The 19,551-nt window shown below is 32.6% G+C and overlaps 1 protein-coding gene across 6 annotated transcripts in view; it reads right to left on the reverse strand.

Annotated features, from left to right (window-relative positions):
* LOC118186093 (mitochondrial sodium/calcium exchanger protein-like) overlaps window positions 1-19,551 on the reverse strand; it is a 136,093-nt gene that overhangs the window by 35,390 nt on the left and 81,152 nt on the right. For all 6 annotated transcript variants that reach the window (XM_085808239.1, XM_085808232.1, XM_085808235.1 and 3 more), the window contains 6 exons: window positions 19,316-19,396; window positions 15,615-15,752; window positions 9,905-10,074; window positions 7,060-7,192; window positions 3,850-4,049; window positions 148-223 (listed from right to left, as the gene is read on the reverse strand). In XM_085808239.1, coding sequence (XP_085664365.1) covers window positions 148-223; window positions 3,850-4,049; window positions 7,060-7,192; window positions 9,905-10,074; window positions 15,615-15,752; window positions 19,316-19,396 — 798 coding nt within the window. The remainder of the gene's footprint in view (window positions 1-147; window positions 224-3,849; window positions 4,050-7,059; window positions 7,193-9,904; window positions 10,075-15,614; window positions 15,753-19,315; window positions 19,397-19,551) is intronic.

Raw genomic sequence — 19,551 nt, forward strand, 5'->3', positions numbered from 1 at the left:
GTGAACAACAGTCAAAATATTAAGTTCTTAGCTCATAAACATATTAAATGCATTTTACAACTTGAAAAGGCATTTATTCAGAAATACTGTTAATTGTACAAACCCACATATGGCTACACAAAGTATTTAATTTTTTGAATTCTGTACCTGAAAGAGAATTTCCCCATGCAAGAATCGTCAAACCAAGGATGGCATCACTGAGGTTAAATATTACCCCGAAGACCTAAAGAAATGAAAATAAAGATAATTAAAAAAAAGTAAGGATTCTAAGGAATACTATTAAAAGAAATAAAAAATATAAAAGAAGTTTTGATACGAAAAATATATAGTACTTGTGTTCTTTTTTGTTTAAAATACTTCATATGACAATTTAAAAAAATGTAACTGACCCCATTTTACGTTTTATTCGCTCGATCTGTCAGAGTACTGATTTTCTATGTTAGACGTGTTTAATTTTAATTATTTTTAGCAACTGAAAATTCATTGGAAAGTTATGAAATATAAGCTTCCGATTATAGCTGTAGTTGCTTTCTTTTGACAATGTACTCTGTCTGTCTTCAAATGCTGTGACTTTTCTTTTACTCTGTAGAAGTCAAGCTAAAGCTAAACTAAATTTCATTTGTTGATGTTATGAGTGGTAATTTAAATTTTAGTTAATTACCAGAGGCGATAGCTGGCTTTAATGGAGATTGTAAAACAGTAATTATTTGTTAGATTAAAGACTGGAAAGTAGTAATGAATAGTAAAAGTGGTTTTGTGCCTTTAACGAGGTGAACTTGTTACGGTTGAATGCTCACTAAAACTAACTCGAATTTTCAAATTGAATTTTCACAACCCGGAGACGCTAAATGCCAAACCTGACAGAAGAAACCTTTTCATTCTATTTTACTTTTTGCTAAATTTATTCTTTAGTGATGAGTAATATAAGCATAAGCACTTAACAGCTTTTCTTAATGTGCAAAATGATTAAAATTTAGCACCTAACGAAGCGTCACCAGCGCATTGGAACCAAGCATCCTGAAGGTGTATTTACAAGCGAAATTCGATTTCAAAGGCAAAACTTCCATTAGATTTTTGTGCTTAGTTTTAGTCCCTTGGATTTTTCGCTTCTCCAAAGAGTTCACTCTCATTATGAGCATACGAGGTGTCACACACACACACAACACACATAAAAAAAAAAGGAAAACAAAACACCCGAGACTAAGTGTGTAGCTTGAAAAAAGAGTGGAGTTGACAACAACTGTTTTGGCGACGTCATGCCACACACCTTCTCTATCCATGAGGCCAGTTTCGACTTAATCGCGCCAGTTGGGAGTACTGCGTCATTGAGTAAACATGTGCAAGTGCATTCTGCCGGAAAAATGTCTAATGCAAACACCGAACAGCGAATTCAGTTCCTTGTGAAGCTTAAGAAATCAGCCACGGAGGAAACATTTGAAATGTTAACCGAGGCTGATGGAGATGACACTTTGTCTCGTGAACGTGTGTTTGAATGGCATAAGCGGTTTTCAGGGGGAAGGGGCAGTGTGGAAGATGGTGAACATGTTGGGCGCCCAAAGGCACCCCCACACGTTCATCATGATTGAGTGAGTTCCCAGTGGTCAGACTGTTAATCAACACTACTACACTGTAGTACTAAAAAGACTTAAATTAGGAAAAAAAGGCCACAGTTGGGGAGTGATGGATGGCTGTTGCGCCAGAACAATGCGCCCTCTCACAGGGCCCTATCTGTCGAGCAGAGTGTGTTTCGACCAGCAAAAACATTACTGTGATGTGTCATCCTCCTTATTCACCTGATTTGGCTCAATGCGATTTTTTTAAATTTCCTTGTCAAATCTTGCTTAAAGGGAACCCATTTTACCACAGTTGAAGAGGTTCAGGCAAAAACGGAGAATCTCCTGAAAGGATTCCCAAAAACCTCGTTCCAGAACTATTACCAGCAATGGCAGCACCGAATGCAGAAGTGTGTGAATGTTGAAGGGAACTACTTTGAAGGTGATAATGTCACGAACTGATTCTGTAAGTACAATGGGTTATTGGACCAGTCTCGTCCTTTTTGTGTCACAATCTGACCATCAGACTCAAAAACTGGACAGACTTATTGAAGAATGGCTCTACATTTGGATTAAAGCGAAGCAGTGATTACATAACATTGACAGTGATGGGTGAACAACGGAAAAGTAGGCAGCTATCGACTTAGAGAACAAGAAAACGGGATGATAGATCGACTCATTCGATTCATCTGCGTTAACCCTTTCCGGCACGCTACCTTTTAAAGTTGGAGTTTTGATAAAAAAAAAAAAAGGTAGGCAGTCTAATTAGGTCTAGAGGAGTACACAAGTAAAATTTTGTGAAGATACACTTATCGTTTTAATTCTGTGCGTGTGTCCAAAGTGGGTACACTGATTGCATAGAGCTTCAAAAAGAGTGCTGAAACGAGCATTGTTGTCAATGAACTGACAGATGAGATGCGGAGAAACAAAGAATACAGACTCTCAGTTGTCCTAGATTATCGGTGAGCCCGGTCTGGGCACACCTAGGGTTCGCCGTTTGATTTTAGGCAAGATTTCAAGGTAAAAATTTAAAACTAATATAGAATAAGGAGATTAGCATACAGCCAAAAAAATAGCATAGAAATTTCTTTTCAAATAATTCCTTTTATACCCTAAAAAGATCTGGAAGATTTCTTTGAAAAATGAGGGTCTTAAAAAATTAAACATGGCTAAAATATATGGACTGGTTTGTGTTGAGCTTCCATCTACTATAAATAAAGAAGGTTCAGAGTAACCTATAAATCTTTTTTCATTCAATTTTTCTGTGCGTACAGAAGGAAATTTTTAGGTGTGTCCAGAGCGGACACATTGTGCCACAAAGGGTTAAAGATCGACGTGCAACCTTCTCACAAATGAGCAACCGTTGATAGGCGGGTGAGAAAGAGAGGAATCTATGTTCGTGCCATGCAATACTGCTCACTTTTTGAATTGAACTGAGTGGCCATCAATCGATTTTGAATTGAACTGAGTGGTGATAAAATGCCTTTAGTGCAGACTCCAATTTTGAATTTAATACCTATACCAATGCAGATGTATTTGGAGACGGTTGTGTAGTGTTGCTATCCCGTCTTTATATGTCGCACGTCCCAGAGGACAACGACTACTATTTGCTATCTGCGATGCCATTTTTATTTTACAGCCGGATCTCCTAGGTGCTTAACAGCACAGAGATACGTTGATAAAATGCTACGATTCGATATGTTGCTGTTCCTTTCGCTTTACTTCATTCTTACTTTTCAACTACATCCTGCCACACACTTGTACAAGTTGTTTTAATTCTTGCCAAATAGGTTTTGAACAGCTAGGTAGACATATTTCTGTCGTATATAGCACATTCGAGGGCTGATGGGGAGGTGTGTCCGACCATCTTTGAATACTGGAAGACTGACCCGACAGTTGGAGATAATTTGGCAAGAAATGCCGCAGAACGCCATCCGGAAAATTTATGAATCGGCACGCTATGTAACAGTTTGCCTTCAGACAAGGGGATAAACCAATGACTTCCTCACTTCGTGTAGCTTTTTCGTTTGAATAAATCACCCAGGTTTTTGCTTCTTCATGCATCCTTTACATTTACATCCCATCCACCAGATGTGATGCACATGTACGGAAGATGCGTATGTACAGAAAAGAGACTTACACAATTGATAAGCCCTCCTACATGCATCTATTTTTGAGTCTTAGAGTATACGAATATTGTTTACAGATTTGAATGAATTTTTGACTTCAGTGGGATAATCCTATTTAATATGGAAATTGTATTAAATAAGATTACCCCATCGATGTCTTAGCTTACCTGCAACAGGGCAACTATCTCGTTAGCCAGGCAGTATATCCAAGTGACTGAAACAGCAAATCCTAAATATGCGAATAACCAGTGGTAGCTGGGAGGTATGTCTCTTTCAGATGTGCAATATACTAAAACGGCGCAACAAATGCATACGCTGATTAGCAGAATGAAAACTGGAAACACTCCGCCGATCAGGTAGAATGCATCTGAAAAGGAATAGACGAATAGTTTAGAAAAGCAGCCGGAAAAGCAAAATATGATAAAAATACGACAATGGGGAACTGTGTATCAGATCATTTTATAGATACATTTATTATGATTTTGGAACGGAAGAAGTGGTGTTATTAAGCTAGTAGTGGTATTACGTGTGGTGTTGTTGATAGTAACATGCCAATGAATACCACCACTATCAGCAATTTATGATATTTGCTGATTGATCTACTACTATCATCAACATCGCTGATAATAGAAGTAAGTTCTGTTCTTGAGAATTTTATGATTCTTTTCCTTCCAGAATCTGCGTATCTCCTCTGTACTATGGCGTTTAATTAAAAATTAGTTCATTGATTATTATATGAAATGTACATTATTTTTTTCTTTTTTTTTGGCGAAAGACGAGCCTACAGTAAGAAGCGTCTATTTTCAGAACTTTGTTGAATTTTGACTGATAAACTGCTGTAAAACTGTGAACAAACATTCCCTGAAAACAAATGTGCTGCCAATCGTGATTAATAAATAAAATTAAAACGAATGAAACTCTTTGTAGGAGTTTATGTTTGAAATTCATGTTCTACGTTTCTTAGTTTATTATTTTATATCGTCATTCCAATACTCCATCATTTTGGATTCAGAAATTAGAATTCTGAAATTACGAAAAATAGCCAGATAGAGTTGTATTGCCAACTATTGCCATCGTTTACACTCTTTTATTTGCTTCTCCACATTAATTATTTTTATTATTTACATTTTTTATTTGCTTCTCTACATTAATTATTTTTATTATTTACATTTTTTATTTGCTTCTCTACATTAATTATTTTTATTATTTACAATTTTTATTTGCATCTCTGCATTATTTTAGTGGCTAATTTTTCATCAATAACTGTTTTTAAATGAGTAGATTTGCATATCAAAACCTTATGGGTTTGAAAAATATTAAGAGTTCAAGATTGGCAGACAATTTTTTCCGGTTTCTTCCCCTCCAGTAGAATGATTATATTAAAAATGGGGTTAATTTTAATAAATGGGGTTTTTTATGAGCGGTAATATCTAAAGCGTATGTCGTGTTTATGTTTTAGTGAGAAGCATGTTTATTCCGAAGTCACTCTGAAACTTCTCATGAGTTAGAATAATTTATTAAAATTAATGATTACCAAGTTCTTTCCAAAAGTTAGTCTCTGAAAACCAGAAAAATCATATTTCATTTTTTAAAGTTTCATTTCTATGCTATTCTATAAAAATATATATTCCAATTCTTTCAACATTTGCTTAAAAAAGAGCGATTTTTTTTTTTAAACTGGAAAATAAGAAGCTCCAGTGCTTGCATTGTTAGTTCGTTTAAATCAACTTCTTTGCGATCAGTTGCAAACAATTATTTTTTCAAGGTCAAATTACTACGAGACCGCAGTTTTGAAGGAATGTCGGTGATGTTTTCGAGATCTTATGGAAATGTCAAGAAACAAGCTGCTTCTCTTTGATTGCAAGTAACAATAAATTTTTCTTTTCTATTATGTTTCTAGCATAAAAATTGTAGAATGTATGCGTATGAATTGAAGAGAAACGATACCACGTATATAGCTTATTTTCGGAATTAACTCCATGTTTTGTCTTTTTAAGATATTTCATAGAATAAAAGGAATGCAAACTATGAATCTTAGCAGAATGACTATTTATAGTCGAGGAAAACTGAATATAAATAAACGGATGAGCGTTATTTCAGTTTGCGTGTACAAAAATCGTGATTTAAGTGAACATTTAATCAACATCGTGAAGGTATTTTAGGTTATCTCTTCTTATAAAAAAATTGTGCAAAGTAATAAATCTTTTGTTTGAAAGGATTTAAATCGATTTCATAATATCAAAACAATATGGAAAGCAGCCATTTAAAAACCTGGTCTGGCATAATTTTTTTATACATCCAAAATAAAGGTAAAAATATACGTACGAGAAAACAAAACAATTTTGCACCGTTTATAAAATGCTTCGCACTAGAAAAAATTTTAAATTAAAATAACACTTTTAACTTTCACGGCAAATATCAGTTATGCATATAATGAATTAAATTAATTTTAATTGTATCAGTTAATTATATTATAAAAATAAAACAAAATTTTAAACAATTAAGAAATGTGTTTATCGCTTTTAAATTGTTAAGTTTGTTAAACAGTTACAGATTAAACTACAAAGGTAAATTAAAGATCTTATGTTTTGCTGAATGGCAGCACTTGGAGAGCATATAATGCTCGAAGTCCTATAGAATGTAATTAGAAAAACATTTTGCGAAATAGTAATACCCACCAAGTCAAATGGATAGTATATAAATGATAGCGTTATAGGGGATTTCATATTAATTAACCAGTTATTTATAACTCCAGTTTTTACTATAACTTCTTCTTTTTGTATTCCTTACTAGAATGCAAATGATTAACCAGTATTTAAAAATCAGAATTTTTTTTTGATTTTAAGAGAAAGAGTGTTTCTGGCATCGCGAGGGCGCTACAGTGTTAGTTTCCTGCTAGCTCTGGTTGTTATAATTATTCGGCTTTGCGTTCGATCGCTGCTGATACTTTAAATCTGAAGTTAATCTTGCGCTAATAAAGCGTACAGTTGAAGTTTTTGGAAAGCACAAGATTATTTGCAGGAATAAATGTATATTTGCCGTTAAAGATGCATTTTGGGAATAAATGCCAGGAATAGACGCATATTTGCATTTTGCAGGAAAAAAATGCATTGTGCATAATATATTTATTAAAAATGCCGAATACTTTTATAGTAACTGATAAATGATGAAGTTGAAAAATTAAGCAAAGTGGGATAATAATAATTATTTTTTAAATAAGTAACTTATCTATGATAGACTGCGGTTAGTTTTAAACATATACTTTACGCATTTCGACATGCGATACGTCTCTTTTCTTTAAAGAAAAAAAATTATTTGTGTTATACTAAAAACTTTTGTCACTTAAATAAACAGCAAAATAAACAATATCGACTTACATTCACTGACAAGGCTAATGAACACAGGTCCCGTTATGCATTGCGTACATATAAGGAAACGGTTCCAGTTTAGATCATCAACACTGGTGTCAAGTACGGGAACTGTTAATCTCATTATTAGAATTGCAGGACTCTGAAATTAATTTTTTTTTTTTCATTAAGCAAAGAAAGATATTAATAAAAATGAGAGGTACAAAAACAATAGATAAAAACAGAGTTATTCATTTTAATGGAATGAAATTATTTTCGACTTCAGTACAATACATACTTTGCATTTTTGTCATTCATGTGTGAGATAACTGTTAATCTTGCATTATGCTCTTCACTCTTTTCCGCTTATTTATTCAATCACCTTAGACCTAGTTTTAATTATTTTGATAGATTTCAGTTTGTATTACGGCACATAATACGCTACCGTGCAAAACATATGCACGACAGTAATTTTGAATCAGCCATCTCCTTATGATTTTTCCAAGGCTTCGTCAGATCTCATCCCTAACGCAGTTGCATTTTTTTCACGAAATTCAGCATCTTAAGCTTTAAGAGCGTCATCTTTAGAGAGAATTGATATGGTATAAAGAAAATCCAGTTATTCACAGCTGTCAAGGAAAATGAAAACAAGAAGATGGTGGGGACCAAAGATGCGCCATGGGATCTTAAACAACCGTGCCGAAATCAACAACAACAACAATAAAATATCTTTTCTTCCATGGAACACAGGCATCTGAATCCAAATACTCTTAATCGTTTAGCTCCGTTCAGTTGATTGTGGCAAAGCACTCTAGGGCCTTAGGGAAAGGATGGCTTTCTAAGGGAAACTGGTTCACATACACGTTACACATGGGGAAAACGACGAAAATGCCCATGCAGCCAGCCCGTTTAAAGATAAAGTCTCGAAATTCTTCACGTTTTTCTCTCTTTAGCGAGATTCATTCTTCTTTAGTTGTCGACATAATGCTTTCCGTTCGAGAGAAGAGAGAAACAACTGCAATTTGGTCAAGTCCCTGCAGCTAAGCGGCGGTGAAACTATATTTGCTTTTTTTAAAACCCGAATTTGAATAAGGTGAAAAACTCCTTCCTCTGCCTCCCGTGCAACAACTTTTAAAACCTCGGCTTCTCAAAAATGAAGATCGTCTCTAAATCCACCATTGGTTTGATTTAGTTATAAATTAACCTCTATCCATTCAAATCCTTTCTTAAACTCTCTCCAGCCAACGAAGAAAAGAGTAATATTTTGCAGCGATTTTTTTCAAGAAAGAAGCCGAGGTCCCTTGAAAAGTGCCAAACCCTATCTTTTATGCAAAATTTCAGGGAACGTTTTCAGCCGTATTTCTGTCAGAATTGTGACATTGAAAATAATAAACAATTCAGAAAAGTTTACACTTCAGACGAAGCCGATATTTCTCTCATCTTTTCTCAAACGAAACACGTGTTCAGTGTTGAAAGTTAAGTAGTACTAAAAAATTGCTCGCGCAGACCTTTGAACCCGAGTGGGTGGCAGCATAAAAAAAAAAAAAAAAAAAACCTTCCGCTTTTAGCTACGCTATATTATATATTATCACTATCTTTTAGAGATGTAATGAATTAATCTCTGTCCTATATAGCCTTATACGAAGTAAAGGAAGGATATTTAACGTATCCTTATACGAAGTAAAGGAAGTATTGTAATTTCGGGTATCATATTTCAAAGAAAATATCTATTTTGACAGCTCTCGAATCCATTTGAAAGATGTTTTTGAGTGAGATTTTTACTTACGGACAGAATAAAGGACACTTTTCCTCCGGATCGTCAAACGGTTTTGAAATGGATTCAGAAGAGATTATTCTTGACGTCTGTACGTATGTACGTACATATGTATGTATATCGCATAACTTAAAAACGAGTAATCTCAGAACGTTGAAGTTTTGTATATGGGTTTGTTGTAACATGTAGTTGTGCACCTCCCTTTTTGGTTGTAATCGGCCCCACCAAACATAAAAATACTCACTTTGTTACTCTTCTCGGTGAGCTCAGTTTTTTTATTCTCATCTGTTAGTAAATTGTGCATTTTCCCCTTTAAAAGCGATTGAATTATGTTGTTCTTATGTTCTAGTTAAGGTTTTTTTATGATAGATAATCTGCATGCAGTAGTTGTAGAATTATCAACAATTAAAAAGTTTTTAAAGTGCTATTAAACCTAACGAAGCCGCCGTTTGTTTACATTAAAAACTTTTACTAGAATAGGGAATTGTTGCATGCATAATATAGAATTCGTGTTACTACAAGAACTTCAGAAATATCTTACTATTTGGAAAAAGGTTTTGAATAGTTTAGGAAGTGTTAAATCTTAAATTTGAGAATGAATCTAAATATTTATTCGCAATTTTAATATACTAGTTAAACTGTTGAATGATAATATGAGTGTCGTAAAAAATTTACAGTTTCAGTATTCTATCAGTGTTGTTGTGTTTAAAATTTGACAAAATGAGAAACTGACGTTAAATATCATTAAAAAATATTTTTATTTAGGAAGCTTAATGTTTTTGTGATTGCGATAAGTGAAATAAATTTGCCTACTTTGTTACACCTTTTATGTTATGATATTTCTGATTTCACCAAGTGTTTATTCTGCAGAATATTTCTTTCTGTTATTGAATCTTTTACGTTTAACAAAAAGAAAATTCTATTGTTGTTCCAAATTTCTTTAAAACATTTCTTATTCACTCATAACGTGAGACACATTGCTTGAGATTTTCATCATATTAAAGCCCTAAAGATAAGCATAATCGTTGATAAAATACTTTTTGGAAAATCGAGGAAATTTCTGAAGCGCTTATGTAATCAAGATTTAGTTTTTCAGCTTACCTTCACAAGAGCTACAAGTTTCTTCCACCATTTTAAATGTGGCCATTTCTTTGTGTTGATTGGGCACATTTTGACTAGGAAGTCCCAAAACTCGCCTCGATCTTCGGGAAATGTAGACGTAAGCTTCTCTGTAGATGACATACCTTTGCTTTGGATCGACTGACAGCTTCCTAACTCATAAAAACAGAAATCAATTTGAAATCCAAAGATAAAATTAAAACTGATTTAAACACAGTAATACTAGCAATACATTCCTTGTCAGAAAAGTTCTAAGACAATTTTTTTTTATTTCTGAGTTTTCAGTATACTAAAAAGGAGCAAATGTTGTTTTTATGTTACCTGGTATAGATTCTTACTTGACATGAGGTTGGCTATGTTTCCATGCAAACGTGCTAGGTGGCAGTGTGCTTAGCAACACACTGTTCGGATTGTTGTCGCATTCGTTAAGGTGGCACAATGGATGCTAATTGTGAGCAAAAACTGAATATTGAGTTATGGGTTAAGCTCGGGAAAACCCATAGTGAAACGTGAAACATGATTAAGGAGACGATCCCAGAGCTAGTCGCCTGTCTGTAGCACATACAGATACAAACGGGGAACATGCAAGGCAGTTATTGCAAGCAGACCGTCGTGCAACTGTGCATATGATGTCAGAAGAACTGAATTTGAATCGTGATGTGTATCATAAGATTTTTCGTGAATATTTAGGGAAACGGAAACTTAAGGCAAGAATCCTCCCTCACTCGCTAACACATGAACAGAAAGAGGAAAGACGAAGAATTTCTTCTAAACTATTGGATAGAGCCAGACTTGATCCCACATTTGTATCAAAGATTATTGGGATTTTTTTCTTGTCTCCGTGAGTGAAAAGGTGACTGAAAGGAATGGTTAGACAAGACATTCATCAAGATATTGCTGACATCCAAGGGCTGTGACAAATGTGCTTGCAAGCATCGCAGTTGAAGATTTCACCGCTTGCTTCCAACACCTCCAGGAACGGTGGCAGATGTGTAGAGATAGCCAAGGGAACTACTTTGATAGCAGCTTAGGATCATTACTTGGTAAATGCAATTTTCTATTTTTTACGACCTATGTCCTGGAACTTTTCTGACAAAGGATGTATGTCAATTATGTAAATGCCCTTGAAAAGAAATAAAGAGTATTAAATAGAAGAATGTAGAAATATTTTTCAAGTTTTTAGCGAGATTTGTGCACTTTGTTGTTATGAATAAGAAAATAATTAATACTCACATCGAAAGGAGGAAAGAACCTCGTTTACTTGTGATTTATTTAGTTTAATAAGATCATCCAAAGATTTTAGAAACGCACTTGTTTAGTGGTGTCGCAATATTAAGATTTTTTAAAATTTATATTACCAGAATGGACTTCATAGTTAAATGATTTTATTGTGTGGATATTCAGCTTCTATAAATATCTTTACATGGTTTTTGCTTTCACAAATGGTGGCCGTAGACGTATACTTCCACTTATAAAAGTGTTCTAAGTGGCAAAATGTTTATGTTATGGTACGTATAAATAAAGTCAGTCAAAGAATTTAAAGTTTTTTTTTAACTCGTTGAAATATCCCAATTGTAAATACCAAAATTTAATAATGCACATTATGCTGCTAATTTTATTATTTTACGAAAATGAAAAAGAATGCCTCAGTTTAATTTTAATTTAATAGAAATAAGAATGATATTCTAGGGTGTGAGAAATGGGGAACATAATTTGGTGTAAGAACGCACTTCCGACTCGAATGCTATCGTGGAATTAAAAGTCAGATGTTTTGTCTAAATAAATGAAAGCCCAATAATTAATACGCTTTACATAAAGGAAATTATCCGATCATAAATAATTATCCGATAATGAAAATTTTAAAGTTCGTAAGGTGTGTTATTTCTTTTAAATAATGAGCATTTAGGTACACGTAGAAAACTAATTTCTGTGTGCTTTTTCTTTATTCTTAGAGGTATCATTTTTATATCCGGCTTATAACACGCATCCGTAAATTCCGATCTTATTTTTTGTATTAAAATTGCGCGATAAACGCAAGAATATATTGTATTTATTTTTTAATCAATTCTGTAGTTTTTGCTGAAATAAAGTACGGTATTTTCATTTGTATTTGAGTAAATAACGAATTCAGCTCGCAAAACAAATGAAAGTTCGATAGTTGAAATTTTTGAAAAACTCGCAAGGTTGTAGTCTTAGTTAAGCTGAATAATTCAATTTCTGCTACTGAATATTTGAAGTTACTTAAGTGGTTCGGTTTATCCGTAAAGGCCGAATAAATATTTATACTGATTTTGCAAGCTTTTATGCATAACACATTATAAAGTTGCTTTTAAGTTTCATTAAAAACATTTTTAAAATGCCTATAATGTGCCTATAATACAGTGATTCTAATAACGGATTTTGAATTACTAAAAGTGAATTAAATCTATCATATTTTACAGTAACACTTACAGAAATTTATAGCAAAGATTTCAAAACGCTAATTAGGGAGGTTTTGAAATCTTAGCTTTTCATTTATGTATGAAAGAAAATACAGTGAAGTGTTAACTGAAATATTTCTTAGAACTTAGTATCGTCCTACCGAAAGCTATTAATCTTTTTACCAGCAGGTTGAAGGCAGTAACTTTTATCTTGTTTTACGCTTTGTTTCAGCCGCCGAACTTCAGATAAATAAAAGTTTTCGCGTGAAATTCTTGACACTGAAAGTGCGTATAATATCGGGAGGTTGTCGTACACTATGTCACAGAATTCTCTTTATAGCCGTTTTTCCGAAGAACCATAAAGACTACTTGGAAGATAAAAGCATGCAGCGTTTCACATTTTGAATCTGATTTGGGAAAAAGAAAGGTATCCGTATAATATTTCATAGCATTTTGCTCGGCCTGAAAATTTGTCGAATACTGACAAGCAATTCACGAGGCACGTATCTGATGATAACGCGCAAATAAAATCTTCAGAACGTTTTCGTTTTCTGTGCAGATTTATGCACATAAAATCAGTGGAGATGTGTGATCTGAAGCATAAGTGAGGAGTATTTAAAATCTAAAAATTTCTCTTGATTATTCCTATACAATATGATGCAGTACAACACGTAGATGTGTTGTACTGCATTGGTTTAAGCTGTCAAAACAGCATTATATATTTGATTACTCATTCCTTAATAAAATAACTGAAAATAAGGCGAATTCGTAAAAACTCTTATTAATAGTCAAAGGCATACAATGATTTTAGATGATACAACCGTATATCGTTGAACCTAGCACCAAAAAAATGAATCTGCAAAACTATTGCTTAGACAAAAATGTGTTTAAATGTTTCACGCATTGACAGAAATTGAGTGACGAGTTTTACATAAAATGTTTTCATATGCCTCTCAAACAATGTGCCTGTTTCTCTGTTTTTAACGCAAACAAGGATGCCTATAAATGAATACATAAAAAAATTCAGATTCGCGGTTTTTGCGTAGGGATCATAGTATTTAAATACATTCTATTTTCGTCGTTATTTTAAATCTTTTTCTTTGTTTTTATTTTTGATCTTTAACTTAATTTTAGTCTTTAATGTTATTTTTAGTTTTTAACTTAAACATGGAAAGACAGCTTAAAAAGTGCCTATGAATGAATAAATAAAAAATTCAGATTCCCGATTTTTTTGCGCGGGGTAGATGATATTTAAATATATTCTCAGTTTTCATAGTTATTTTTAATCTGAAGTGCTTTGAATGAACGTTTGCTTTTGATTATAATCATGAAAATTAATTTATCATAAACAATCCAGACCATTTTGCGTATATACTGTTACGAATTTTGCATAATATAAGTATGAAAAGTTAGAAGAGAGAGTGGATCTCTACCTGAAACATATGGTTACTGGGGGTAAGTCTATTTAACATTGAGGCAAATGGCTTTCTTGTTCAAATGGCGAAATATCGTCAAGCTGGTGAGGGTTTTGACAACAATTGCTTTGTTGCCAATCGCCCAAATTTGGCGACCATTCGGCGACATTTTTGTCCGGTCGCTGTATAACCGTAACGCAATAACTGTAATCGATCCCTATATGTAACTGTAACCGTATTTGGCCCTTATAAGTACGTGCTGTGTTTAACGTAAAGTGCTTCTTTTGGTAAAATAAATTACAGTTATTCCGTTACAGTTATACAGCGACCGGACAAAAATGTCCCCGAATAGTCACCAAATTTGGCGACTTTTTGGAAATTTCACGCCTTGACAATGATGATGACTAGCCAGTTTAACAAGAAAGCCATTTGCCTCAGTGTTAAATACAACTTACCCCCGTAACCTTATGTTTCAGGCAGAGCTTCCGTCTCCCTTTTGACTTTTCAACATAGAATGGTCTGCATTGCACTATCATCGGTTCTGTGTGCATTCAGTCCATTACGAACCTGTATGCAAGCAGGAATATGAATGAAGCTGACCAAATTATTAGCTCAGTAAAATATTAGTTAGTTAAAATTAAAATTTTATATTAACATATAAATTAATTCAAATTAATGAGACCACCTGTTGAATTACTTGTCATGACATGCAAACAAAACAAAACAAAAAAAAAAAAAAAAAAAAAAAAAAAAATCGCCAATAAATTTTGAACATCCGTTTAGTTTGTTTAATGCACTTTAACTGCTAAACTTGCTAATTTGTCTAACACCTTAGTTCCCAAAGCGGTCGAGGTGGAACCCCCAGGGGTCCACGGGAGTCTCGACGGAGGTCTACATAGAGCGGTAGATTTAGTGGTATGGCTTGGAGCTTTATCCTGATGAAACTTAACACAGTGAAGATTGTTTGGATAAAGAGATGGGATTTCTTCTTTAAAAATAGATGTTAAAATATATTTCCGATAGTAATACGAATTAGTTTTAACATTTGTTTCTATTTTCCTTATTTTCAGTTTTCCGTTATAAGAGAAACCAGTATTAACCATAAAACATTTAGAAAAACTTGCCTTGTTTTCTCTGAACCAACATATTAAATCTTTTTCTCCTCTTTTTCGGTAGTAAATCGATCTTTTTCTATTGCAATCTGATAAGTATATCCAAACCTCTTCAATTGTAATTATATATTTCCATTTTCCCCCTGCCAAATATTTTTCATTCAGCAAGCTGCGCACAGTCTTATGCTGAAAAACAGGTTTCGGCGCTATGTTTTTTTTGTTTTGATTAGCTTTAAACCAGATTTTATAATTTTGTTCATAGTTGTTACAGAGATATTTAAAGACTTTGCAGTAGCTTTTGGGGAGGCTGGATTTTCCTTTAAAATATGAGATGCGACTTATAGATTTAACGTGAGCTGCACATACCTTTTTTGGATGTGCATGTTTTGCCTTTTTCCCGGTCAGATATAAACTTTGATGTTTCTTTCAAGTTAATTATGTTACTTGTTTTACGCGTAGAAATATTCAAACCACGCTTTTCACATCTTTTTTTAATAACTGAATAAGAGTTTTTCTCTTCGGAGAGCGCCTTCGAACCATTGTTTATTTTTCAGCGACATTTTAAAGAAAAGAATACTTTAATGCTGCAGACGATAATTAAACCTTATTCCAATTGGATGCCGGTGTCGTTTGTATTTTGAAATTAATATTTAAATTCACGGAGAAAGTCAAAATCGTTACAAAATGTGTAATACACATTCTGTATATCTTATTTTACATCATATTTAAATATATTTATACTCACCACAGGTACTGCCACCATTGGTTTCAATGCTAAAGACATTTGATTTTGTTACAGATGTCCGGCGGCCATCTACACGTATGTGGGCTGTAGAGAGGCGACGTCCTCCATCTAGCCATTCAAAACCACCGAAATAGAAAGCTGCGGAAGAAATTGTGTTTTTATTAAAATCACTTTTCTTAAGACTACTCAATTAATTTTCATATAAGCGATAACATCAAACTGCCAAACAAAATAGTACTCAGATAAAAAAAGAGTGCATTTTTACAAAATAAATGGTGAATTTGAAGTGGAGAGTATTTAATAAATTTTTTTTGAGTCAGACCGTGATAGTTATTATTATTTCCTTTCTGCTTATCGAGTTTCTTGGAACAGACATAATTGCGATGACAATGCTACTGTTCTCCTGCTATTATAAAAGGGTGTTTAAAAATTAGATAAAAATCACCCGCCCTTTAATGTTAAATTTTTATCACATATCCTTGCTTATTGACCAAAACTGATTATCTCAAAATCCAAATGTTTTCCTCTTTGGAAAAAATTTCTTAAAATTTCTTAAATTTTTTCCTCTTAATAAGACTATTATTTTTGAAATGAAATTGGAATTTTGAAATATAATTTACCGAAATTCAATGTTTTTGAAGAACTAGTGTAAACCGATGTTGGGTAATAGTTAAATTTCTGTTCGAATAAAAGAGTCTTATACATCTTTCTTCTAACATTTGTTTTGTTCCACAAGGCTAGAAGATAATTCTTCAATAGTCATTTTAAATTCTATGTGAACTAGACTTTATAAGATTATATGAACAAGAGCTTAATTGTTCCGCTTATTAATTGGAAAGAAAATTTTTTCTATATTTAGAGGCTATGGTTTTCTCTCTTTATTAATTTTTTGCATTCCATGGATTAAAAAGCGTGACGTAAAATACAATAATATTTCGAATTACTCAGTTGAATGTTTTATGATATAAAAAATATTTGATTTTGAACTATCATAATATTCTTCGTGGTATGTAACTAAGATTAAAATCGTCGAGCTGACACATGCTTCACACAGGCATTAAGACTTCAACAGACTTTCAAGGAACAGAAAAGCAATAATAGAGAAATGACATGTGTAAAAAGGATTACATTCAATTCGCTTAAATTTCTCTTTGAACTTTTTAATTTAAAATCCGCCATTATTAACTTCACATAATTTTGATTTTAATCAAGATGACAAAGAATATTGTGATAGTTGAAAAAGTCCTTTTTTATCTTTTAGTGAAACTAAACAAAACAGTGTGATTTAAATTTTTTATATACATTTTTAAATTCCCACCAGCTTACTTTTATCTTTTAAGCAATTGTATCAGTTTACATACTCTTAATGTGTCAATTATAAGTATTATATATTTTTATATTTAAAGACTGAAAATTAGTTATTTTAAGGGTAAAGATCCTATTTTCTTCATGCAGAACAGTAGATAAAGGGCCTTTTTATCTTCAAATTAAAGAAAAAAATTAAAATTAAATTTTAGAGAAGAATATTAGACGAACTCATTCAAGTACATTAAAATCTACAAAAATGTTAGCTTGTTTTCTCTATAAAATTATTTTCATAAATTAACAGCACAATAATATTAATTTAAGAAATCATATAAAATACATTTTTTTTTGGAAGCAGCGCTCTAATACGATGTCCTTTTGAAGGAGTTGCATTTTGAGAGATTATATAACATTTTTACTTATCAAGCAGTTATGTGATGTTGCTTGTAAATCTTTTCGGTTCACTGCTTGAGAACAACGTTTTCTGAAATTCACTCAACCAAGTGTATATCGAACGGCAGATGAGATTCGCAGAGAAAATTTATTTTGAAATGCTAAAGGTCAAATGTATGTTAAAAAAACTCATTCATGGGATATGAATTAGAAAAGTCATTTTTATCTAATATGAATTAATTTTACCATCACCATATTCTACTAAGTTTCAACTCAATCAGGTATTACTAGGAATTCTGTAGGTGGTATGAATCTTAAATTATTTTTTAAATTTGATTCCGAGTAACAAAAGGCTCTCGACGTTTCTTAAAAGATTTTGTGGAAACCTTCAAATAAAAAAAATAATAACGAGAAGCTTAAAATTAAATAATATTGATAGTACGTGATGCTTTGAAATAAATAAGGTAAAATTAAACAAGCTCTGATATTTTTTTTTAAAAAATTATTGACCATTTTCAGGCAGTGATTTTCAAAACTATAATAACATTACAAAACAATCATTTATTTGATTATATCATCATTAACTTATTAACATTAAAGTGGAATATTTATTTTAGTAATTTATAAAATTCGGAGCATAAAATTTTCTGAGCGTAATGAAGGAAAAAAGGAAAAAGTAAAATAAAATCTAGAAGCACTCAGATTTTATATTACGCCCAAAAGGAAACTTTTTTTTTAACGTTTTGTGTGTTACCTATATTTATTGAATATCATGTTCTTCGCCCGTAAACCACATACATTTGAAAACAGCATATCTTGAGTTCCGCACTGGAGATAAAACTGTTATTTTCCGTACAATGCTCGCTCTGAACTCGTTGAGTTTGTTAATCAAAAATTCGTTAAACTTTTACAAAATATGAAATAAATTAAAACAAATTCGAAATTCGGCCGTCCAGATGCCCATGCTCGGATGGAGGATTACATTATTCGAAATTTGATGGCTTTAGATACTGTCGTTTTCGTCACAGTGCGAGAAACATACATGTATTCATGCAAATTCTTCATTATTTAATTTCTTTAAATATAATACAGGGCGATAATATTTGGTAACAACAATTTGCAAGCAGACACGGACATTTATAGTAAAACAGCGCAAAATGCCGCTTCGAAACTAACAGCCTTTCTAGGCTACCGCCCCTTTGGGCTAATAAATTAAATTAACAGTAAATAAAAAAATCTTATGCAGAACTCAAAATAAATTAAAAAAATAATCACTATAAAATACAAGCAAAATTAATTGTTACGGTTAAATAAAATTTTAATAATAAATGTATAAAAATTATTAAGGAGTCAAAAGTGTTTATCACTATAATGTATTATGAAATATAATTGAAATAAAATTCCTTTATAGAAATTGTGCTATAATACTCAGTTATAATTTAAAAAAAAAGCAGCACAATTTAGAATTTTAAATAAAACTTTCAAAAATTCGTTTTTAAATATTTTAGTATTTTTTACTTATTTACACCAATAAAAAGCATAAAATTTGTAAGAGAAAATTGCTTGTTTGAAATTTTCTATATTTTTAAAAATTAATCTCAATTTCAAAAATAAAAATATGTAGAAATTCTAATTTGCGAAATGCGGCGCTACAACCACCTTTTTCTTGTAATTATACACGCTGCAATAGGTAACCACTGTTAAATTTCTGCAAGTCGTCCCTACTCCTCCGGATGTGATCAAGGTGACAGCCGGGAACGCCTCAGACGAGGGAGAAAACCCATTTGGGTTAGTCTATTTCTTATAAGGTCCATGGTGGCGTTTCATGTATTCACTTTCCCTGAACGGCCCATACAGGGAAGGCTTACTCCATTTATCATAACCTCTTTGATGGGCATGGCCATGCATGGATAATTCGAACCTGAATATTCAAGAGTACATCGTATTCGCTATTTTTGTAAGACATTTTGTAAAATCCCAAAGAAAGATTCAAAGAAACTCACCTTTCAGAACAACTGCTGTGGCTTCTGGATCATCATCATTCTTTTTCCCATTTATTTTCAATGTGCTATCATCAGTGTTTTCTAAGGCAAAATGAAATATAGATATTATTCGGCTTTTTACATCATTGATGAAGAAGTAGAAAGAAACAATAAATTATTGAATATGAGGGAAGAAAAGGGTAACAAATATTTATCCCTAGACTTTTTACAGTATTGCTTCGAATGGAACACTGAAT

The sequence above is a fragment of the Stegodyphus dumicola genome, chromosome 1 (assembly GCF_044657685.1).
Source record: "Stegodyphus dumicola isolate Sdum_Otavi_A_Nest chromosome 1, ASM4465768v1".
Lineage (NCBI taxonomy): Eukaryota > Metazoa > Arthropoda > Arachnida > Araneae > Eresidae > Stegodyphus > Stegodyphus dumicola.